At 21.3% G+C, this 27,578-nt stretch overlaps 1 protein-coding gene across 7 annotated transcripts in view; it reads left to right on the top strand.

Annotated features, from left to right (window-relative positions):
• Positions 1-689: 689 nt before the first annotated feature.
• The window catches only part of LOC129609163 (MATH and LRR domain-containing protein PFE0570w), a 76,291-nt gene continuing 49,402 nt past the window's right edge, over positions 690-27,578 (top strand). The window contains exons 1-2 of one of the 7 annotated variants that reach the window (XM_055521068.1): positions 690-1,324; positions 3,781-4,400. In XM_055521068.1, coding sequence (XP_055377043.1) covers positions 4,338-4,400 — 63 coding nt within the window. In that variant the 5' untranslated portion in view covers positions 690-1,324; positions 3,781-4,337. The other 6 variants (XM_055521070.1, XM_055521074.1, XM_055521073.1 and 3 more) reach the window with 6 other exon arrangements.

Raw genomic sequence — 27,578 nt, 5'->3', positions numbered from 1 at the left:
ATATGCATGTATGTAAATATATTATAAATTAATTAAGAAAAAAAGAGAAGACTATTTTACATATTATTTAAATTTTATATTGGGGTAATTTTATTTTTCCTTCTTTTTTTTTGTTTCTTTTTGATGGGAATAAATGAATTTTGAAATTTATCTTAGTATTAGTTTAGTAGCAATAATTTTTTATTATGCATATATATGTATATTATATTTTCAGTACAACAATGAATGTTTGCAAAAATAAAAGCAAAGCAATAATAAAATATAAATTTTTTATACAAAATTCATGTTAAAAAAAAAAATTGTACCTAATGTAGGTGTGTGTTAGTGTATAATTTATATAAAAAGAAATTTTCTTTGAAAAACAACCTTCCTCTCTCTCTCTCTTTTTTTTCTGTAAAATTTATATCTTTTAGAAATGTAAAAATTTCCCATATATTTTTTTTTTGTAGTTGACTACAAATATCTTTGTATATTGAAAAAGTACCAGAATCTTTTTTTTCTCTCTTTTCGTTTCCTTCTTTTATTTTTTGTCTTCTTTATTATGTTGCTATGCAGTTATTCATATTTCTTTTTTAGCTTTAGCTCTATTATATTATACTGTTTAAAAAAATGAAACAACAAAAAAAGAAAAAAATAACCAATTTCATTCGACATCAGCCGCCATTTTCATTTACAGTCTTTAACGTCGTGTCGATTATTGCTGTCGTATTGTCGGAATGTGACTTGAAAAAAAAAAGAGAAAAATTAAATTATTAAGGGAGAAATCTTAAAATTAAATTTATAAAAAAGTGAAAAGGATTTTTTTTTAATTAATATGAAATAATTTTATAATAAATCCAAAAAAAAAATTAATGTAATAATTAATATTAATATATACATATATATATAAAAAAAATACTTAATATAAATACATGATACAAGAAAGATATGTACATATACATACATACATATAATATGATCATAATAAAATATAATTAAAACTGTTATAATAAAAAAAAAAAAGGAAGAAAAAAAATTAATAATAATTATTAATGTAGAAAAGAAGTAAAAGAAAAAGTGAAATTTATTGTTTTCTGATACGTAGTTGAATATCCAATTTATCAAAAAAAAGAGAAAAACAACAAAAACAAAAAAGAGAAGAAAAGTTTTCTCCGTTTTCTGTAATTTTTTATAAACACACATACATTTATATAAAAAAAGATATAATTATATATTTATAAATATTAATAACTAATTAAATAATATTCCATATAATTTATTTATTAATAATAAATTAATATTTTAATATCAAAAAAAAAAAAAACAGAAGGAAAAAAACCTTACGGTAATTTTTTTGAACAAAACATATATACATAAGCACTACGAATGCATATATGTATGTTGTACTTTATTAATATAAATGTAGCGATATAAAGAAAAAAGAAAGAGAGAAAAAAAATTATTTCATCAACCCACATTTTAATATTGTAGAAAAAAAATTTTCTTAATTTTTAAAATCATAATATTAGAAAAAAATTTTCTTTTTTGACATTTCATAAAATTAAAAAAGCAAAAGAAATACCGGAAAAAAAAAATTTAATATCAAAAATATGTAAAGTAAAATTATAATTAGAATTTTTTTTAAAATAAAATATTTGAATAAAAAAAAAATACACACATATAAAATTTTTAAACGAATAAATTTTATCCAAACACATACTTACACATACGTGTAAACGTATGTAAAAAATAAAAATTAAAAAATGCTTAAAACTTAACAAGGTATTGAAGAAAAAAAAATTAAAAAGGAAATTTTTTTTTTTTTCGGTTTCATATAAAAATACATGAATAAATATATAAAACACACACTAACACATTATTAGTACTAAGTGTAAAAAGAAAAAAAAAATAGTGTTGGGAAAAAACAATTATTTATCAGAGAAAAAAAAAAATTTCTATAATAAAAGTTAAAATTAAAAAATTTTTTTAATATTTATATTTAAACAGAAAATACCCAAGAAAATTTTATATTAATTTTACTTATGTACTTACATACATAATGTAATAACGATAACGGGTTAATAAATAACGAAAACAGAAGGGGTTAATTTAAAAATAAAAATAACCCAAAAACAATATAAAAAGTTAAAAAAAATAAAATAGAGAAAAAAAAAACTTCATAATTAAACAGAAATCAAAAAAAAAAAATTTCCCATTTTAGGAAGTTTTAATTTTTTTTTGATTTTATTTTGTTCTCTTTATTTTATATGTTTATTTGAATTTTTATTTTCAAAACTTGTTTGTATGTAATAAAAAAATGTGTGTATACTTTGTTATTGTATGCACAAACTCAATAAAAAAAAATTTAATTTTGCATTTTGTTTTTTTTTTTAATTTCAAATAAAAGTATGAAATAATATAAAAAAGAAATTAATAATTTCATAAAAACAAAGGTAAAAAAAAATAATAATTTAAAGAAAAAATAACAAGCAAGTAAAAAAAAAAGTGGAAGATTGTGAATAAAAGAAAATTGTAAATTACAAATGTGTTTGTGCGCGTGTATAAAAGAAAAAACTTTTATAAGATTTTAAAAGTGTTATATTTTATAAATAGTATAAAAGTATAACAAGTACTAATGTACTTACTTATATTTCGTTTTTTTCCTTTTCTACCTTTTATCTTCAATTTTAATATCTTAATTTTTTTTTTTGTTATATTTGATTGTACAGTATGTGTATATACAATATATATACACACTCTCTTTATTGTTTTTAAAATAATTTTAAAATTTAATGTCTTAATTCATTATTTTCTAATATTTAAATTATCTTAAGTTTTTTATTATTATAATTAATATAATTATTAATTTCGAATAGAATATTTTCGAATATTTTCAAGTCCAGTATACTCAGTATTTATTTTTATAAAAAAATATAAAAATTGTGTTTTCCTTTTCTATTCTTTTCTCTTTTTTTCTTACATCGTTTCTCTTTTACTTATCTCATGTACTCTCTCTTATATGAATATAAAATCTGAAGTGTATAATATTCATATGTATTGTGTATAAAAATAATTGATTGTATTTAATTTTAATCTAGAAGTTTTTTTTCTTCTAATAAATATAATATAATAAATATTTTATATTTATATAATATTATAATTATAAAAGTGTTAGTTTAAAATATAATTTTGTGTTAACGTGTGTGCGTGTGTAATGCGAAAGAAATAAAAAATAAGAAAGATGAAATAAAACAAAAAAAATTTATAGGATAAAGTGTTTTTTTTTTTTTTCAGAAATAGGGGAAAAATATAATAATATAATAATAATTATTATTAAATTATTTGTATAATAGTTATTATTTAATTATATACATATAATATTAAGTATTATTAATATTATTAATAATTATTTAATATTTTATTTTAATATTTAATTTTTTTCTCATCTATTTTTTTTTTCTAATTTTTTTTTATGTGGATATCAGAAAAAATATACATATAGTGTTGATTAATATTGCAATTCAAATTAAGTATGAAAAAATATACAAAATACAAGTAATATTAAATAATACGATTAGGTTAAAAAAAATAAAAGAAAATATATAAATACTATATACATATATGTATTATTAAAAATTAAAAAAATATATAAAGCAAATAGATTTAATAAACTAAAAAAAAAATATTTCTTAAGAACAAAAAAGAAGTTCTTTTTTTATGTACTTAATAACACGCACTCATACACTCATAATATACTCTTTTTTTTTTTTTCATTCTCTACTACTATAATGTTTCATATAGGCGGAATACAACAGCAGCAACAATAATAATAATACATGCATGCAAGTAAAACAAAAAAAAAATCTCTTTCTACATCGCATTATGATGAATTAAAAACGATAAAAGGGGAGAAAAAGAGAGAGAGAGAGAGAAAAATATTAAAATTGTTTTTAATATATAAATTTATTACAGTGTAAATTGTGAATTGTGACAAAAAAAAAAAATATATATATAAAAACATAATAAAAAAAATTCTTATATTAAAATTTCTTTAAGTGTAATGCTAATAATCTATTATATATATACTTAATTTGTATATATATATAAAAAATATTTTATATACAAAATATACTTCTCAATATCATAAAAAAAAGAATATATGTAAAAGAAAAATTTACATAAAAAAAAAAATTATATTTGTACATACATACATGTATTTTTAATATATACATATATATATACATACATAATATAATAAAATTTAATAACAAAAAAAAAATATATATATTTACTTATATAAATGATAATTATTTGTAAAAAATGTGGTTAGGCATATCTCATTTAAAATCTAATCAACTATGACGCATCATCAAACTAACGGCGCAAGTTTAGAGGATTGCCATACAAATTTTTTCGCTCTGGTAAGTAAATACTTAGTCGGTTTTCTCTTCTTCTTACACAAAATATAAAAATATTTAATTAAATAAAAAATACTTGTAAATAATAATTATTATTATGTACATACATGTCTATTAGTATATGGTAGCGAACGTGTCTACATTATGTACATTTGGTATACCAATTAATTTTATTATTTAAATAAAAATATAAGGCAATGATAAATTTTTAGGGTATTAGGGGCAACACACCTTTTTTTTCAATAAATTTTTAGTACAAATATATACCTCTTACTTTATTATTTATTTAATTTTTAATTATAATTAATAAAAAAAATTATGATTATATTCTAGTATATAGGTACATACATACATATTTGTATTACATAGTTTTATATGTAAAAGAAAAATAAACAGCACTATTATGCTATGGAAAATATGCAATACATGCATATTATATAATAAATGTATGTATGACCGTATGTATATAAATGAAGAAAGAAATTCTGGAGTATTCTTTTCATTATTTTTATTCCTACTCTAAATAATAATCTATAACTGTGTTTTTTTTTTATCTTTTTTACCTACCGAATTTTAATTTTTATGAAATTTTTTCTTTTTATGATATCAAAATAATAATAACGTTTTTAGGCAAGTTAAATAAGAAAAGAAATTAAAGTCAAAAAGAAAGAAAAAACACGTAGGAGAATATTACAAGATACAAACACACATTCATACGTTCATATATGCTTAATATATAATATAACTTGAAGTTCATAATGCATACTAACAAAAAAATATACATATACAAAATAATATCATAGTCATAGCTATATTGTAGATATTTTCGTTAAAAAATCATTTATAAACGAAAAAAATTTGTATAAAGAGAAAAAATATTAAGTATATATTAAAATGAAAAGAGAAATACAGTTAAATTGAAATATGGCCGTATTATCCAATATATAATGGAAATATATTACAAGATCGTTTCACACAAATACAAACAACAAGTATTTTGTGTTCATAATTTGTACGCTCTTAATTTTTTTTTTTAATTCTACAGAATTTATAGGGTGTGTGTGTGTGTGTGTGCGTGATGATGTTGGGATTTTCTTTTACAGAAAATTTTAATTTCTGTTTTTGTTGTTTTTTTTTTTTCCAACTACATTATTTCAGTAATTTTTTTTTTTACAAATTATCGTGATAAAAAAAATAATTTAATATAGGACAATGTGAAATATTGTATTACGGTTTTCTCCAAAGGAAATTTTTTTTTTTAATAAATAAAATCAATAATTTTCAATAGAAGAAGACGAGAGGAGAAATACTTACAAAGTAATAAATATTAATACTAGAATTGTAATTAATTGTAAGTAATATGGATTGTAAGAACCCCAAACAAAAATTTTTTTTTCCTAGCTTTTTCAAAAATATAAGTAGTTTGATTCAGACCCCCATACTTTGAAAAACGAGGTGCATAGAAATCCCAAAATCATATGTAATAATTTTTTTATATACAAGTTCTTTAAAAGATACAGAATAATTTTTGAGACTAAAAAGAACGCACAAATTTTGACATTTTGAGATTATGTTTTTGCTTATATTTTCAATATTATAAATGAATTTTTTTGTCACAATTCTCGTTTTTTTATAAATTTAATATTTTTTTTTACATAATTACAGCTGGTTATAGAAAGCAACGCATTTAAAAATTTGTCTCTGCATTAACACTTTTTGGGGTGGAGACATGTGTTTCTTTTGTTTCTGTTCCTGTTCTTTTAGGTTTAAGAGCTATTTTCGTTTTACACTGCATTCTTTTTTGTTGTATTTTTAATAAAAAATATCAAAGCGCAGTCATTCATTCTATGGTAAAAATTCCCATAAGAAATCTTTTTTTTCATTAAACAAGTTTTTTCACTATTTCAAACTCCCACTTAACGTTTATCTATTTTTTAAAAAAATTGTAATTTGTAATACAATTGTCAATAAGAGAGAAAAAAAAATTTTGAATAAAAAAGAATATAAGAATATTAGTAGCCAAAATTATTAAAATTGCAACCTACATAATTCAATGTCATACCATTAAAAAACAAATATTTTTTTTATAAAAAAAATTTTTTACAAATTTATATATTTTGCATTAATTTCATATTCTCTTTGTTCTCTCTTTCTTTTTTTCTCTTTTTCTTAAAAACTTGAATCAAATTTAATTTTAGAGTGGAATTTTTTTTAATATCAATTTTATTATTGGTCTCTATAGTTTATAACTGCTATTACACATTATTTCCTGTCACAAAAGTGTCAAAAGAGCGACAAACCATCTCAAGGGGTTGCACTTTCAAAAACCTCTTTTAAAAATAGAAATTATTTTTATTTTAATAAAAAGAAAAAATTATATTTATTTATGTATACGAGTATAAAATTACAAATAATGTAAAAAGATGTACTTAAGGGGGGCATTTTATACCGTTAATATAAATATTTCCAATTATAATCTAGATAACTAGATATTTTACGATAATCAACCAACTCAGCTAAAAACTATTTACCAAAGATCCAAGATAAAGAAGAAAAAGAAAAAACAGAAGGGAGCGAAAGATGTATTTAAAGAGTTTAACATGCGAATAAATGTTCGTGTATTTTGAACTATACTTATATATATATGTGTTACAGTACATTTAATTTTGATATTTTTCTCTTATATTTCACTGATTAATCATTTAGTTTTAATAATATGTATTCTTACAAAGTCTTGCCAGATATTCAATCATACATTGTTAAATATGTATATGTATAAAATTATAAAACGTTCACATATTTTATAATTAATAAATAATAATTCTTTAATACATAATTTTTATTTATAATAAATTTCATTTTAATTATGTACGTATTTAGTCTATATTATACACATATACTTATATAATTATATACGAGTGTAACAATTTAATTTGATATTAAAAAAAATATTAATTTCGTAATGGAAAATTTTGTCTTTATTTTTCTTTTTTCATAATATTCGAATTTCATATACATATTATGTATATATAACAGCATATAAATATGTATAACAGCTTTTTGCTACTAAGTATGATAACAATGAAAAAATACCTGTATGTAAAGAAAATTTTCCAACTTTCATCAAAATCAGTTTCGTCGTTCTCGACGTTTTATTGTACTCTCCCATTTTAATTATATTCGTACATATATCCATACATACATACTAATATTTTCTTAAATAATCATTTTTACTTAAAAAATATTTATTATTATTAATTATTTAATTGTATATTAATTGTGTATTTTTTTAAATTTAATTAAACTTAATACTAAAAATTTTGCATGCGTAATTGAAAAATTATAATTTTTTTTTCTTCTCTTTTTTTTCCCAACACATTTTTAACTTATAAAACTTTACGAAAACAATTCTATACAGATATGACACTTTACCTACAGCAGATAGGTTATATTTTTATACTTACGTACATACACATATTACATGCCATATTGTTATTATAATCATGATAATGTGTGCGATGTGTGTTTTTGTGAATATTCATACACAATTTAAAAAAAAAATTGTAATTTATTTACATTATTATATTCTTAAATAATAATAAATAAAAATAAAAAAATAAATAAATAACGTAGCCTTTACGTTGATATAAAAACAAATTACTCATTCGATAAATTTTTGCAAATTTTTTATTTTTATAAATAAAAAAACACACAAAGAAATTATAATATTTAAAATGTATAAAAAAATTTTTTTTTTAATAGGGTGATTTTTAATGAAAATAATTTTATACATAGCTTTTAACGTGAGTATTATGTATGTATGTATTTATCGGTATTTTTGTTTATAAAAATTCAGTCAATAGTAAGAAGTAAGAATACAAAAATTCTCAAAGATCCTATGATTCATTTAATAAAAATTGCAGAAAATTTTAAAATTAAGTAATCGAAAATATTTTATTAGCAATAAAAAATAAAATTATTACCTAAATAATTTTTTTTTTAAACAAGTGTTTAAAAAAAATTATTGAGTTCCTAAATCACATAAAAAACTAAAAAATATCAAATAAATTAAAAAGAATCCGAATTGAAAAATTATTTTTTAAATACAAAAAAAAAGGAAAAATTAGGTAGTTGGTTTTCGGCCCTTCAAATTTTTTTATCTTATTTCTGCAATGTGATGTTAATAAGATTAAAAAAACGAACACGGGTCTAAGAAACTGCTCGAGATGAAAATATTACTAAATCATTTATTATTTAATTTCTTATTCTTTATTGAAATTCTTTGAACGTGAGTACAAATTTAAATTAATTTTTCAATTTTTGATTCTCGGATTTATTTCTTGAGTATGATCTTTTCATTGTCAAAATTTTAATGATTACAATCATTAAAATTTCGGCAATTACAATAATGATAATTTTAATATTTTTTTAATTAGTTGCATCACTTAATTTTCTATATTTGTATATAAATCGATTTGACAAGTAAAAGAACTGTATACGCACAGAACCTTCAATGTCAAAATCAAATGGCTGTACAATGCATCCGTAACTGATAATTAAGAGAACGACATTTCAAATATTTTTAATTTTATAGTATTGAAAACTACGCTTTTTTTAAAAAAGAATCATAACCTTATTTAATTTGAGTTTAATTACTAGTTGCATACTAAATGAAAATGAAAAAAGAACAAAATAAATTTTTAATACTCATTGGCTGTAAAATGTTATTATCAGTTTAAATAAAAATATGTAAGACCTAGGGTGTGATGTAATTTAGGGTGTTTGTCTAAACTAAAATTAAGCTCTAGAACATACATATCAAAATTTGTTATTTTATCAAAAAAAAAAAGCTAATAAAGTAAGCATATAACGAACAACTTATCAAATACGAGTATGATATATTAATGTTAAGAAGAGTGTTTTTTTTTATATAAGTTGCTCGTCATATGTCAAATAAGAGTTAGAATAAACCTGACCGCGAATGTCGTATCTCTCGTATCAAGGGGACTTTTATTATTATTCAATACAGAAGAGATTTCGAATTAAAAATTTTTTGTTAATTTTTTTATATTTTACCTCAATTACGTTATCAAAATCATTCTCTTTAAAAGAGATCTGACATCCCCCGCTGATTTTTTATTTCATTTTAAACTATTATAAAAAATATCTATCCAATCGCGATTTCAAAAATTTAATAGCATACTTACCCTATTTTTTTTTTTAAATCAAAAAGTAGGTAATTTCTTATAATAAAATTATAATTTTTTAATTTAATACTCTACAATTAAGTACGAAAATTATCTACATACGTCATAAAAAATCTTCAAAATGTCAAAAAATAAAAATAAAAATGAAATAAAAAATTTCAATTATAAATAATAAAATTATTTTATAGCACCAAATGTGGCATAAAAACTTTTTTTATTTATTTTTACAATAAAATAAAAAAACTATATTGAGAAGTTTGTAGGTATGTAAATAAGTATATGTGTTTGTCTCAAAAACTTTTTTAATATATAAAAAGAAGAACGTGCATGTGTGTGTATGGATTATATTTATAAAAGACAGTGTGGTATAATCGTCGTATATTGAATATAATTTAATTTTTAATTTGTATAATTTTTTTTAATCTACAAGTTTTATTTTTTTTTTTTAATTTGGAATAAATAATTATGTATTTATAATAAAATATAATAATCGATACACAACCACACACATATCCATTTATATTTTAATAAATATTTACTGAATTCTCTTAAATATATGTATGTAAATTGTTATAAATTTACAGAGTAGCTGTAGAATAGATAAGAATTATATACACATCCGCATATGAACTTATTTTCCAATAAGAACAAAAAAAAATAAAATTTTCCCCGTTTTTCCATTTTAAGTATAATTTCTTCTTAATTTTTTTTTAGGCTTCATTCTCTTTCCATTAAATTGAGTTAAAGTTAAAGAAGGAACACATACAAACTATGCATGTGTGAAAAATATTTGTTGAAATAAAATTTCATATTTTTCTTTTTGCATGTGTGTGGGAAAATTATTAATCGGTAAAATTATAAATATAAGAGCTCTTTATTGTGCATGCAAGTATGAGAGGGAATTATTTATTCATTTTTATTTTATTAACAGGAGTAAGAAAGAATAAGACATATATGTCCCATCGGCTATATAAAAATTGAATGAGAGAAAAAGATAATCATTATTCGTTATATACTTTTAAAAAATAGAGAGGAAGATAGAATAAAGTCACTATATTATAATTCTTTTGAATTGTCATTATTGTTATTATTTTCTCATTTATACTTTAGTAATATTACTTTAGACATTTGATTTATATAAAAAAAAGATCGAATTTTATTTTCATTCGTTTTTTTTTTGTGTGATTTTTGTTTCCTTGTGTTGTTGCTTCTATAATATATATTTTTTAATAATATGTATAAAAGTTTAAATTTGCAATATATGTATATGTATATACCGTTTATACAATTCTTATTAACTACAAGAATAATACAAATATGGTACTGCAACGCTGCAGCAATATCAAATATATAATAAGAGCATATTCATTATTTTTCTGTAACTTCAAAACTACAATTTATAAAGCGAAAGAAAAACAAAAGAAAATTTACAATACAGTAATAAAAGTAAAGAAGAAAAAAATATCAAAACTGTGGCGTAGAGTGGAACAGAAAAGAAATTAAGTAAATTGCGAAAAAAAAAATGTTTTGTTTCTTTTTCGTCTCTTTTAATTTTTTTAGGTATGTGGCATCATTGCAAATTAATTTTTTTTAATACTACATATATGTATATTAAGAAAAATAAATTATTATGATTCATAATAAAAAATTTAATAAAAATTGTTATACATTCCCATTTAAATATTTAATATTTCTTATGCATAATAGCAAAAAAAAAATTCTAGGTATAAAATAAGTAAAATTTTAATTTAAAATATTTTAAGGTACATTTTTGCCCCCCCCCCCCCCATTCTTGGGATGATACATACGCACATAATATGTATGTGTATATGATGACAGATAATAATATTATAATTATGATTAACAAAATTAACAGAAAAAATGTCCCAATTTCTTTTTTCACCTCTTGACTGTTTAAAATTCATAAATGTACATGATTTTTTTTTATTTATTTATTTACCTGTATTTCTAAATTATTATTTACTGAGTTATATAGCTATACTTTTTTGGTTAACTACATACAAAATACTATATAATGTAATTATATACATTAATAACATTTTATTCTAAATATAGGTATATAAATATTTAGATAATATTGTAACTATATTATGTACTTTTATTATAACTATAATATTATAATCGAATTGAGAAATTTAGGAAAGTCCTTATTTGACATTCAATCTTCCTACACACGATTACATGATTATTATTGTTATGAGTTATGCAGATTTTTGTAATTGAATAAAATAACTAACTATATTAGGTAGGTAGGTAGTACTTTCTTTTATAATACAGTACTTTCTTTTTTATATAGTAATTTAGTACTTTTGGTTAGGTACTTTGTATAAAATACATAATCAAAATACACTATGTCATAGGTACATTGTGTATTTTCTCTTTATATTCAATACTCCTCTCTTTTATTTATAATTGATTGGAATTTTATTGGCAAATAATTTATTAAAAAATATAGAACGTAAGTACAAAAAAAAAGATACCAATAAAATTATTTATAATTTTTTGAATTATGCCTAGGCTACCTACATAATATTTAAAATAAAAAAAATAATTGAAGATGTAACATGTTCAAGGTTTTTGTTTCTTTTTTTTTTGTTCATTTTGTGTGCTGTTTGTTGTTAATAATCATGTATAAATAAAATGTATAAAAACAATAATTATAACAAATACATATAAAAGTACTTATTTCATATACAAATTTCCATATGAATGTAGTGTTATAATATTTACGTACATTCATTGATGTATTAGTTTAAAAACTTAATTTTTTGTGTGTGTTAGTTAGTTATTTATTGCTTTTTATAACCATTAATAATTTTGGGAATGACTCCATACATACATATATTTCTACTTCCTAACTAACTACCTACTTTAATATATTTTTTTTTTATTTATTAAAAAAGAAAACATAAAAATGAAGAATTATAATTACTTATTGTTTTAAATAAAATTACAAAAAAAAAAGAAAAACGATTTTGGTTTTTGTTAATTTTTCTATAATTTCAAAAATTGAAAATATTTTTATGGTTATAAGTAATTTTTTTGGTATTGTTACCTCTCTTCAATATTGCTGCTACAAAGCAACAAAATGTCAAAACAAAAAAAAAAAATTCTGCAGAATTTTTTCTTAATCATATTTTTATTTTTGTAGTTTGGTTTAGTTGCGAAGCAAGAGAGATTTATATAAACATACATACAAATGTATGTACTTATATGCTTATACGTATACTTTTTGATTTTCTTTTCAAATATATTTTTCATTATAATTATAAATTAAATATTTATATTTTAACAATTTACATCTATAATGTACAATGCATTTATTTTTTATTTAGTTTTTGATTTTTGTTCTACTTATTCATTAATTTTTAATGTATGTATATTTTTATATTTATTCTATTTCATAAAAAAATAAATGTGGCGTCGTTAATATGGAGAAATTTTCCTTTTTCATATTGTTATTATGTTTCATTCGGCTACAATACCACATAACACTACATTGTTGCATCGAAAGTACGTACCTACTTATTTTATAGTTCATTCTCTATTAACAATAATTTCCCTCTTGACATATAATTTCCCTTTTTGTATTGTTGCATATAAATTTTTAATTGAATTTATTTATATGTAATAATATTTTTTTAATACAAATATTATAAAAGTTTGTAGGGGATGTGTATAACAGTTTTACGTTTATTTTATGATCGGAGAAAATACCAACACATACTTAACTTTTTTTCTTTTTTTTGTTCTGAATTGCATAGCGGCGGCGGTAATTTTTTCTTTTTATAACTTGATTATACTTACATTACAAATGTATTGAGTAAATTAAACCACAGTTCCCAATGAAGTAACAATAGAAGAGAAAAACTGGTTTTATTTTTTTTTTATTTTATTGTTGTTTTTGCTTTATAATTCGAATAAATCAAAATGTATAAATGATTTATATACACACAAACATATTTTTTTCTTATATAAAAATATATTATTTAATGTTTATGTGTTTATTAGGTATTTATAATTTAAATTTAATTTAGAAAATTAATTTTGGTATTAAAACATCAAAAAAAAAAATGAAATTAAGTCTAATTTTGCTTACTAACTACAATGTAGCATTGTCTATTCATGTGGCTTTGTCGTTTTATTTTTTTAGAATTAAAACGAAACAAAAACAATCTGTTTTCCTTTTTTTCTGTTTTGGTAGCACTTCAATAAATTTTGAATAAATGATTCTCATGCCTACATGCATGTGTAAATTATATGTATGTAAATTATATATGTATGTAGATTATATGAATACATACAGTTTAGATAAATCTAAAAAAAATTTAAAAAAATATTTAAAAAAAAAACCCATTTTTATTAAGATCAAATGTAGTTTTATGAAACAAAATATAAAATTTAATACTGTACATACGACAGATCTGCATTATTATTCAAAAACTGTATAAATGTCTATCACATATTTACATATGTATGTACATATCCCTTAAGAAACTTAAATATAAAATTTAAATAACAAAATTATAATTCTTTGAATATTTAATTATGAAATAATACTTTATAATATTTAATGGACCTGCTGCATACATAAATACATACATATGCATAAATAAAAGTTCCGTCAATAATAATGTGGATGACATTAAACTTATATTTATATAAAATAAATATATACAACAATTATATTTTACATAAACTTATATAATCTATATTGTACATACTTGCTATAATTCATTCAATTGTACAATGAAAAAGTTTGAAATATATAATAATTATGCTTTTGTATGTGTATTCACGTAGATTGCTTAATATATTGTAGGTATGTACATACTTATATACTTTGAAATTAGTAATTATATGTATAAAATATATGTGAATTTAATTGTCAGTTTTATAGTCTAAAATTTTTAAATTTTAATTTTTTTTTTTTAATACGGCTGTTTACATATGACACTAAGATAAAACTCAGACTTTACGTCAAAATTTTAACAATTTTCTGCGCAAATTATAACCAAAATATTTAAAATTTACTCAAAAAATTCATTGTCGTCATTTTATTTAAAAAAATATCTGACAATATGACATCTGACAATCTGATGTGAGTGAGGTAATTTCTAGTATTTGACCTCAGAAAAAATCTGATTTTACAAAACAGTGTCAAACGGTGTTTACAAATATGATTGTTTTCATCCGACTCCCATTAAATTTAGATACTGATAACAAATCTGGTATGTAAGAAAAAAAAAATGTATGTAAAACTGTTTATCTATAATGTTATGTAAAACAAAAAATAAGTAAATATTAGACGCCTTTGGTTTGTTTAATTTCATTTTACGAAATGTGCATAAATCACGAAGAAACCTCTAGGTAAATAGCAAATATATTTCTTAAAGAAAAATTAAAATATTTGCTAACCTTATAAAATTTACATAATATCATTGTGTATATAGTTAATAATGATACACAGAAGACAATTTTTGTAATTAATCAATAGAACTACTTTTTTTTAAGTGATGCTGTTTTAAATTAAAAAATTTAATAATCACTAGCGCCCTCAAAAAAATTAGTTTGTTGTGTAACTACAAAAATTGTCTTCTAACTACAAAGTATAAAACTATCTACAAAATTATAATATGTAAAATTATTTCATATACATACATATACATATGTACATATATATATTATATATATGCAATTTCATTTTCTTTGAATTTAATTAAAGAGCTTACTAAATATGCATACTAATTTGATAATGATAGCATGTAGTATGTATCTTATTTCTCCACTTTAACTACTCTATTTGATAATAAAACGAACATTCTTTAGCAAAAAACATTAAAATTGTTATATACTTATTTATTCCTTTTATATACTTAATCCATCTGCAGAAAACTTATTTTATATATTTAAATATTATGTGTACATGTGTTTGTAACATGTTACATGTATTAAATTACTTTTATTTTGTTGTTAAGTTAAATATATGCGCATTGTATGAATGTAAAACTGAACTTATATACACTACAATTATTTTAAAGTTTTTTTATATTATATATTTCGTTATACTAGTTTATTTTATACCGGTCACTTAACTGGAACTGATCATAAAGTATTATAACTTATATATCTATGTACCTTATATACAAAGTAATATATAAATTATAATACTTGTTATTTGTGACTGGTGACGTGAGCCTTTAAATTTCATTTTTGATTATGTAAAATTAAAGCATAGATTTTCTAAAAGAATAAACTTGGTTTTTTAACTTAAATAAATATGAATATGAATTAAAATTCAAGATACAAATTATATACAGAATTTATCATGCTTGTATCAGTATATCTGTTCATAAACTGCGGCATAAAAAAAGTATAATGTTATTCGTGTCTGTTATGTAATCTTCTACAAATTTATATATCTTTAAATATTCAAAATAGGAAAATTCTTTCATTCATACAGTTGGCAATTTTCCAATTATAATTAATGCCATTTTTGTGATATGTCAAATTTAATTCAATTTTACCTTAAATTTGAATTTTTGACCATTGTGATTACTTAAAAAGCAAAAAATTTATTTGTAAATTTTTAGTTAATTCCAAATTAAATGCAAGAGTATTTTGAACAACGAAAATTTTCAAGTGAAATAATGAAGTTTTTTTAATTGGAAACTATAAAATGCTTAAAAATTAATAATATTGTCTGATACTATTCGCGCAAAAACAATTTTGGGTAATACCAGAGAATAGAGAGTATTACTATGTTACTAAATTCTTAATTTGTTATCAAGAAGACATAATTGCATTGATATTTCGAAATAAGAAAAATAAAAGCTTCATGGTACAGTTTTAACAATGATTATTTTCACATACTTATTGTATTATTGAATTAGATGATGTAATATGTAATCAAATTTGACCACTCTTATAAGCATATCGAAATTTTCAACGTTTTTTCGGTATAAATCAGTTGTAAGCACAAATTTTGTATCTGAGCGAGTTTTCTACTCATGTACGGAATTCCACAAAAATTTCAAAGAAATATACCATAATGAAACTTCAAACAGATAGTTTTTAAGCTTATTGAAACATAACGTCGGCAAAACTGTGATACCACGTAAGTGCAAATATTTCCAAAAGTACTTTACCAATTTTCTGTTTAGGAAATGTCAAACAATCCATCTTTTAAATTTATGAAAATATGAAAATTATTTAAAGAATATGTAATTATTTATTAGTTTTTACTGTTTCGTAAATTTTAAAGATTGACTGTTTGAGATTTCATAAACAGAAAATTGATAAAGTACTTTTGGAAATATTTGCACTTACGAGGTATCACAGTTTTGCCGACGATAAGTAATTTATGACATCTGTAATATCAAAATTGAGTTAAAGATTTTGTTTTTAAATATACGAGGTCTTTATAAACGGATCCGAATGTATTGTATTATTGAATTATATAATAAATGTATAAATATAACCACAAAAATTTTTTTGCTTAAAAGCTACATGTAAAAACACCACCTTCCTTAATGAAAGCATAATAATACGAATTGTTCAAATTATTATTAGCATCTGTCAAATTATGTTTTTCATTAAAGGCTATTCACATAAATGCACATTGCAACGATTTCTAAGAATTTCGTATTTGAAGCGTCGTGCATTGTTAAAATTAAAAAATTATTTTCAATATTATGAGTTTTACAAAGCAGATGTAATCATCGACAAACGATGAACTTAAGAAAAATTTCAATTTTAATTTCTATAATTTCCTTCTGCTTCTAAATTTTTAAATTTTAATCATTTTTATACTATGTTAGTTAATTTGGAAAATAAATGTGTAACTCTTCTTGTATTCTTTTATTTATTTAGAAAATAAAATACAATGTATGTATAAATGTGTGAAAAAGGAGCAAATTGGCCTTGGATTTTAATTATTTAATAATATTTTTATTTCATTCTTTTGCATAACATTTACATTTGTACTTTTTAGAGCATTTGCTTTCTTCTTTTATTTTCCATCCAAGAGATATTTACAAGTTAAATAAATAAGCAAATATGTATGTGTGTACATAAATGTTGTTTAGCCACCACAGGCATATTTATGCCACTACTTCTGTCTCATTTAAAAGTGAGACAGAATTGTTTTTATTGTAAAGATTTATTAAACAGGTTTACATGTGTTACTGTCAATTTGTTTTACTTCTTCCTTGCGATTAAAATGTTTTATAAATTTTGTTTTGTAGTTTTAAAATTTTTTAAAAATTTACACATTAAAAAAAGATAAGATTTTTTTAATTGTTATACAGCCATATGTTCTTATACATACATACATATGTATGTATATCAAATGCATACATTTATTTTTACAAATGCAGACTGTAGATATCAAACAAAAACAAATACAGCAAGAGAAAAAAGTTTCAAAAGTGTGCAAAGGAAAGGCACAAAAAAAAATAAAATGTCTATGGTCTTTTTGTTGTTTTAATTTTTATTTGTGCTACCTGGTGATGGAAAGGTGAAAAACTTATTGAAATATTAAACTAAGAAAAAAAAAAACAAGGAATATAAAAGAGAAAACAATAAAATACAAATAAACACCATCATAATGGTCCCGTTCCGGTTTGTTTTTTTTTTATTTCTCTCTCTCTTTAAATTTAAAGAGATTTCAAAACTAGATGAATTTTCATTTTTATAACAATAAATTGACAGTGATTATTTATTTTTTCAACATGTTATATGTTCATATAAGTATATGTATACATGTATCTGTATCCATACATGTATGTATGGTCGAACTTGCTCGAATATCAATTCTATAGTTGTGCTATATATTCTGATTTGCATGATAAAAATTTTGCTTTAACGCAAACCTTTCTTAAACCTCGATATACCTGATTTTTTTGGTTAATTACCCTTTATATTGTAATTTATACGAGCGTAGGTGATATACAACCACCTTAAAATTAAAAATTCTTGGATACCTATATTTCCATGGGATATTAGTCGGATTCGACTTTATTTGTATTGCGTATGCAAAGTATTTATTGCAGTACATATACAATAGATCCGGAAAATAGAGCTGAATGTGAATTACAAATTATTGTGGAAATTTAGTAAACAAATAATATAAACTGAAATCACCCTTTAGATATTAGAATCATCGAATCAATTATTTATATGTGTCATTCACACATTCATTCATACAATTTTACAATAAAAATATCTTTTATTTTTTTGATTGCAAACTTGCCTAGTAAATAACAAATAAGAACGTAAAATTTAATGAATTGTGCGCATACCAATTTGATAATTGAACAAAATAATTTAACAGATAGTATAAATTTATTTGAATTTTATCCTTTATACGAATAGCATTTGCGCACTGCAAATGTCTTTTTTGTCAATAAAATTCTTAAGCATATTTTGAAATATTGCACTTAGGTTTAAGTAAGCATTGTAACATTGCAGACTCGCACTAATGTGAACTAATAAAGAAGTTCAATTAAGATACAAACAATTTTCAGATACATACATGATTTCGTACAATACGAGTATTTCTATATTTTCTTGTTTTATATTTAAATTTTGTATTGTATTAGATAGGCTTAGTTTATATAGCAAAGTATTTAATACAAATAATTTTGTGCTGATATCGTTCATATGCGTGCTTGCTACCTAATATAAGGGCGAGTCTACGGTTCTCATAATCAAATTTTAGTAGGAATTCGCAAATTTTTCTGTAAATACATACTAACAATGAGTTTGCGAAGTTATTCATTGCTCACAGTATAAATGTGGCAAATTTTTTATTTAATAGAGTGTGGCTACTTTCATTATTGTATTAGTTCAATATTGTCTAAAGTTATTCTGATTATTGTCCAAAAAATCCTTTTTACATTTTTAATCTTTTCAAAATCTAAATAGTTTGTACATAATATACTTACTTCTGAAATTTAATGAAATTATGACTATATATATAAGCTTTTAAAATTTTAAAATATCTTGTATGTGTTTACTTTATTTTAATATACATAGACTGTATACTTAATGTACATAATATACTAACCAGGGTCAATAAATTATGTTAAATATTAAAAAAAAATTGAGAAATATTAAATAAAATTGAGAGAAAATGTTTTTTATGCATAACATATTTGCTCTCTTTTCTGATATCCAGTTATACTTATATAATATACTCGTATACTCGTATATATAACAATAAAAAGCATTAAATAAGTGTATACGTACATAAGTTTCTTCATTATAACTTTTTTTTTTATTTTTATTGCTTAAACTTCCTTTTTTTCTATATTTAATCAAAACAAAAGGCATGTATATATACATACATATTTGTATGTACATATAAAAATTATTATTAGGCATAAACTGAGCATAGTTAGTACATTATATAAAATATAAAATAAACATATATAATGATTGGGAAAAATATTGGATTTCTATATACTTCGTATATAAGTATGTAACTATGTATAATTATATTCATTAAATATGTGTTGGTATTTATATTAAAAAAGAAAATGTGTCATATTTGTTCACTATAGAAATTCACTTTGAAAAAAAAAATTAAAAATTAATTTTTAATAAACTCAAATTTAAAAAAAAAATTCAATAATTTTTTAGTTAATAACTAATCACATGTATTTGTATATAAACTTCCCTACATACATACACATATGTATAAATATTTACATTTATCGCTATGATATGCAAATAAATGAAAAAAACTTCCTAAATGTCGCCAAATTTATGCGCATGATTTGTTAAAGAAAATAATAAAGGAAATACTCCTTAAAAGGTACATAATGTAATACATATACATAGATGTGTGTGTTTATATTTATAACAGTTCAATGTAAGGATATTAAGTACATAATTAACATACATATATATTTTAAATATTTTAAATTTACATAATTATTAATGTCTGATTTTTCATGTTTTTTATAATTGTTTTTTTTTTTTTTTCTTATCAATATTTATAAATTTATTTTACTTATTTGTATGTACATATATACTTTTGTTGGATATGATTTTAACAAGCGTACATTATGATATATGTATGTAAATGAAATTATGTGTGAACGCAGATAATATATACATAAGTATATTTACTTATGACAATCTACTAACAGTGACCGGTTTTAAAATTGTCGGTGATTTTTTGGGGTTTTCAAAACAAAAAAGAATTATATAAATTCATAAGGTTCGTGAAAATAAAATATATAATTGTTGCATAATAATTATACATAATTTTTTTCTTATTTAATTATTAAGTTTTTTAAATTTAAGCATTTTATTAAGATTTTTGAAATATCATTTTGAAATCAATAAATAATTTGGATCTGTAGAGGGTAACATCAATAATATTAATTGTGAAATTAAAAACTATTAACTCGAGACAGTTTCTTTTTAAATAAGCACATTTTTTAAGCACATTATTTGTTTAACTTTAACCTTAAAATGACTGTGGTTTTTGTCACCCAATGTAATAGAAATATATATAAAACTAAAGCTTAAGCTAAAAAATAGCATACTCATATGTATATTTCTCAAAGAACGACTAAAACACTCTTAAAGAACTTGTATGTAATATAAATAATTACTTAAATTAAGTACTTTGAAGTTTGTCATCGATGCACTGCAGTTTTGATTATAGATTAAGTAACAAAATGATCTGAATTTTTGAGAGAATAACATAAGTATACCAAAAAAGGTGTTATGAATAATATCTTGTAGATCTTTTGAAATAAATAAATTATAACAAGAAATTTTAGGGGGTTCGTATGAAACTCAGAATCAGTGTAGAATTAAGCCTATTTAAGTAAGATTAGAAAATATGCATGGCATACTTGTGTACTCAAAATTATCTTATTTAGTTTTTTGTCTTATATAAAATATTATATTAGGGTACTTACTATATTTTTGATATAATTATGCTGTAATATTCAATAAAGTTAAAGCTATCACACACTTAAATAAAAAGAATATATTATAAAGTGCATAAGACTGGTATAATAGGTACACTTTTACATTTAAAGAAATAAAATAAAAAAAAATTTATATTTGCTACCAATTTTTCTTTTAAAATTTTAAAACATCAAATTATCAATAGTGTAATTTATAAATAGTTTTTATTGAAATTATTTTTAATTTTCTTGCAATGGGGGGTAATCTTGTATATAAACTTATGTACATATGTATATACATTAATAAATTTTTGTTTCTTAAAAAATAGTTTTTTTTTTATATTCAAATTTAAATTTTACTTATCGTGAGTATGTATTGTTATATATAAAATTATTAGAGTATAATACGAATAAAATCCAAACAAGTTTTAACATGAAAAAAAAAATTATTACATATTTATTATATACATACACATATAAATTAATTATGTATATACAATTATATTTATAATCTTAAATCAATTAAACTATGAACAATTTTTTTCTTAAACTATTGTTTTTTAAAGCAAAATAAGAAAGACAAAAACAAAAAATTTTCTAAACTTAACCTCAAAAAAATTCCAAGTTATATAGAAGTAAATAAAAAATATATATATATATATATATATACATATGAGTACATTCGTAATTTAAGTGTGTGTATTTAATATTCAAAAAAGTTTTATTAGTTTCACTTATTTTACTACATTATAGCCATTATAGGTATATAAACTGTTTGCATACTTATAGAATAATAATTGTATTTATGTAATAATACAATATTATAAATTTATGTATATACATACATTTATACTGCAATTATGCACTATATTTTTTAATATACACGCAAACATGTGCATATATTTATTATTACCAACAGTGAAAGATTTTTATAATAACATGGATTAAATTTTCCTTTGAATAAAAAACTAAATTGTTACTATAAAATGTATAAAACTTTGATTAATTAAAAAATGCAATATTTAATTTCTCTGTCTTGTTTGAGATAAGATGGAAGAAGAACTAAATTCAAGGGGATTTTATAAAATTTTTGTAACATTAAAATTGTCAGCACAATATTCCGTAATGTAAAAAAAAAACACGAACTTTGACAATGTATTACATTCCGTATTTTTTTCGTTAAAGAAATTTACGATGTTGCGCATTCCGAATTGTATAAAATTAAAACGTATTTTAAACGCAAAATAAAAAAAAAATCGGGTATTCAAAATAACCTGATGTTTTTATTTTTTAAATTTCATCGTATTTATTTTTAGAATTAAATACGGTTTCAACGCTTTGCATTTGACAATACGAAATACAGCTATTAGGTATACGCAATACAAGTATTTCAGAAGTAAAACATATTGATTCCGACAGATGGCTTTATATAGGTACTTTTAATGGGAACGAAATCAACGACAACATTCTTCGTTATCAGAATTTTCGTTTAATGTTAATTTTACTGTATATATTTTTTTTGTAATTTTAATATACACACGTACAATATATGCTTATATGTATTAAATTAAGTTATGTGGTAAGGTAAAAACAGTGAGCTTTTTCTTTTTTATTTGTTAGCTTTTATTTTATTCGCATATAGATACATATGTACATATATATTTTTTCGTTCCATCTTTGCTTTTCTAGCTTAAACTACAATTATTTTATGTGTGGATGTTTGTACATAAATGTATGTTGGTTGTTATATGTAAAGATATATATATATATCGAAGCTCTCCTACAAAAGTATATTATTGTTTAAGAATTACATTTTTATATATGTGTATATGCAAGAATACGGTAAATATTTTCATATTTGTTGCTCATTTTTTCAAAACAAAATAGTTAATTTTTTTGTTTTTTGCTTTATTCTGAAAAAAAAAAGTTTTTTTTAAAGCAAAAAAAAAATTTGGTATGAATGTTAAATTTAATTTTTTCCCTAAATTGAATTGCCTTATTTTTTTTTTTTTTTTGTATATTTGTATGTAAATATGTATTACAGAATGAAATGTTGCCTTTAATTCTCAAATTTTCTAGAATGATGATGATCGTTGGAGCGAAACTTTAAACGAGTTTTCTGGTTAAACTAAAAGAGATAGACGCTATTCTAAAGTTTTTTTTCGTGATCACAAATAAAACTTAAATTCTTCAAAATGAAGCAAGAATTCTTTAAAGAAATTTTATTATATTTTAATAAAAAAAATTATATGTACAACAAAAAATTAATTAATAAAATATTATAGACAAATATATATATAGGAAATGCAATTGAACCAACTAATGAAAAAAAAAAAAACAAGTGAAAAGTGTACGTTACTAGGTACTGGTTTTCTTATTGCGAATTTTGTTTTATGGGGTGCGATTTGTTTAAAAATATATTAGCGTATAAACAATCTGGAGTGTAGACTTAATTTTAGAAAAAAATCCAATAAATTCGTAAATATTTGAAGGGACAACAATAAATTACGATGACGTAACCAAAGTCCAAATACAAAATAATATTTTTAGAGCAATATGAAATAGAAAATCTGAAATTTTAAACAAAAACAATTCAAACACTCTAAAAGTAACCCTTATGCAATTGGAATTAGATATTTTGAGAACTTAATCAATTAAATCTTAAAATTTTATAATGGCGTTAAGGAATAGAAATAAAATAGAAATTCTCCTCTTATTGTGCTAACGAGAGGAGAGAAAGAGAAAATATTGTTTTTCTAATCAGTAAATTTAAAGAAAAAAAACTGAAATTATAAGGTTTTACACACAAATTCCAGTCTTAGTGACCCATCTTAGGAACGTAATTTGAAGTGATGTGATTATTTTATTCATAAATTTTCTTGGAATGTCCTTAAAATTCAAATTCTATATTTTAAAAAATCATTATTAAATAATAATCCCATCAAATCAAGCGATACCTCAAAAAAAAAAAAATATGGGGGGGGGGATGTATATTATAACGTATGTAGAAAAAAAAACATGCATATACATACATTATATACATACTTATGTATTTTTCTTCTTAATATTTTATTTTATAATAGACCTATTGAATAAAGTTTTCATTCATAAGTTAGTGATTTCTTCATTGAATTCATTAACTTATTAAAATTTTAACCCCAAAAAAAATCTTCCCACGCAATCACTAAATTTTCAAAAACTAAATATTTTTCACAAAAAAATTCCATTCAAAAATTAAAAAATTACGTCAAAGAGGATTAATTTTGTTATACATTATATTTGCGCCAGTTTAATGACCAAAAGAAAATACCTTGGAAATTTCCCAAACTACAAAATTATTAACAATTTAACCGCCTCTAAATTAAACCATTAAAATGTACATAGTTACAAATACACAAATACACATAAATACATAAATAAGTATTCTTTCATAGCAAAGCTGTAAACTGTAAAATTTGATTAAAAAAAATGAAATAAAAAAAAGTGAAAGTAAAAAGTAACACAAATGAAGTCAGAAAGAAGAAAAAGAAAAAAAAAATTCAAATTTAACCATTCATAAAAAACTAAAAGAAAAAACACAACAAGAAAAAATGACGAGACGCTGGCTGCATCAATCAACCAAAAATAAAATGCAATTCAAAGAAAATTTTTAATTTTTTTTTTTTTGCGTTTTCGTTTTCCTTTTCATCTTTTATTCAATTTCGTAAGAGATCATGAAGAAGAAAAATTTCAACGACCACCATATCACCACCACGCCACAGCACCACCCATACCCAAAAATTGCTATTGAACTGAAAAAAAAAAAGCAAACAAAATTCATTCTTCAAAATAAAAAATTGTTTAAATAAAAAAAATAAAATTGAAAAATTTTGTTCTCAACTTGTTTTGGAGAATAAAGGACCACAATTTTTTCTCTCCTTTCTGCTTTAAAGTTATCATCTCATCCCGTTTCTTTTATCATCTCATTCTATTTTCTTAAACCTGTTTCTGCATTTAGTTTGTACCTGTAAATACACACATACATGTACATACCCTACTTGTTTTTGTGGTTTTTGATCAGGATTTCTTTATGATTTAAATTCGGTTTGGGTTTACGATTATGTTTTTTTTTTTTTGGAAATTTTCCTAATTCAAATTCTTATAAACGTTATAAAAGTGTAAATTGCAGATTTATTAGTGTATTTTACAAATTCGAATTCCTCATATGTAGATTTACAATTTATATTAGTTCCTTGTCAAAATTTGCTTTATATTTTAAATTTTTATTAAAAATTAAAATCTAAATTATCTGTTTAATAATATTTAAAAATACTTTTTTCGAATTGAGAAAATTCAAAGTTAATATTTAACAAAGAACGGAAATAACGAAATTGTAACAAAAATTAAGAATACAAAATGATGTTTTAAAATTTTAATACTCACCTAATTTAAAGTTCTTATTTCTTCCTAGTGTTCTTCTTCTCAAAGATTTCTCAAGATAGAGAAATAAAATTTTTGTTCGGTTGCCATCTACGTAACACTAGAGAAATTAAGTCTGTCACTTACGAATAAAATTTTTTATTGGTTTTTTTTTTCGTACCATGTTTGTCTTCATAATTACGGTAGACAATGTACAGAAACGTTTTGAAAAAAATAGAATCAAAATGATAATCAAAATTTGTCATAATTAGTATCTTATGAATGACATTCTTAAGTATATCAAATGTTATCCTAAATTATTTCAAGAAATCATTTAGACTTTAAAAGGCATAGTAAATTGTTGTGGAGTTTTGTTTTTTTACAGTCAATTTTTGTATTTTATTGAATAATAAGATTTTCAAGAGTTTATTCATCTTTAACAATAACATTATTACTTACAAATAAATTACATTTATAAATTCCCAATGCATTTTAGTAAAATGATATGTAGCACAACAAAAATAATTTTTATTGTTTATATAAAACATCAATATTGCGTGTTTATAATCTTTATAATTTTGTACTGCATTGTGTTTATGTCCAAAATTTTTATGTTTATATGAAGTTAACCTTAAAGTTAAAAATGTTGAATTTAAATGCTCAAATTAATTCGAATATATGCGTATATGTGTCAATTATATTATAATATTATATAGATTTTCATGTCAAAAGTAATTTTTTAAGAGCTGTCAATCGATTTTGAATTTCGATTTTAATTAAGTATAGTTGCGTACCTTATTTTACTGAAAATTACAGCTGTATATATGCAGTTTTATTACATCTATAATTTTAATTTAATTAAAAAAATTTTAAACATGTAAATTTCTCAGTATCATTATTAATCCGTATAATAGAAATTGGCAACATAGACTTTGCATCATCATCATTTAAACCGCTAAGTTTTTCTCTCATTTTTATTTTTGTTTTTAACTATTATTGATGTTTCCTAGTTAAAATATGTATAAATGTATATGTATTAATATCTATAATTATATGTGTAAATATAATGCCGTTTGTACATTTAAAATGACCCAGTTACCCACTTATATTTTAATTTTTTATTTTTCTTATAACATACATGCGCTAGCTACATATACACATGCATACATAAATTTGTAATACACCTACCTACCTATTGCTTGATAACTTCTTTTTATTTTAATAATATTTTTTTAAAAGAGAAAGAAAAAACCTCTTAGTTTTTTTTCCATTTGTTTTTATTTTTCGTTTGATGGAAAAGAATTAGAAAAATAAAATTATTTTTGATTTCTCAGGTTTTATAATTTTTTTTCCAAAGTACCCTACCTATTTTATAATCTTCTTTAAATTATCACCGTATTTCTTAAGATGAAACAAGAAAATTGTGTAGAATTGTTTTAAAAGTAGTTTTAATTTGGTAGAAGAATAGAAGAAAAGAAGAACAATAAAAAAAGGAAAAGAAAATTACAGAGAGAAAATGCTTGTTTCTTTTTACCTTAATTCACTGTTACAATATTATTCAGAGCTAGGAAAAGAGACAGAAAATAGAAGACAGGAATAAAAAGATAAATTTTATAGTAGTACAG

The sequence above is a fragment of the Condylostylus longicornis genome, unplaced genomic scaffold (assembly GCF_029603195.1).
Source record: "Condylostylus longicornis isolate FDR11 unplaced genomic scaffold, ASM2960319v2 ptg000038l, whole genome shotgun sequence".
Lineage (NCBI taxonomy): Eukaryota > Metazoa > Arthropoda > Insecta > Diptera > Dolichopodidae > Condylostylus > Condylostylus longicornis.
This window is presented reverse-complemented; position numbering and strand designations above follow the sequence as displayed.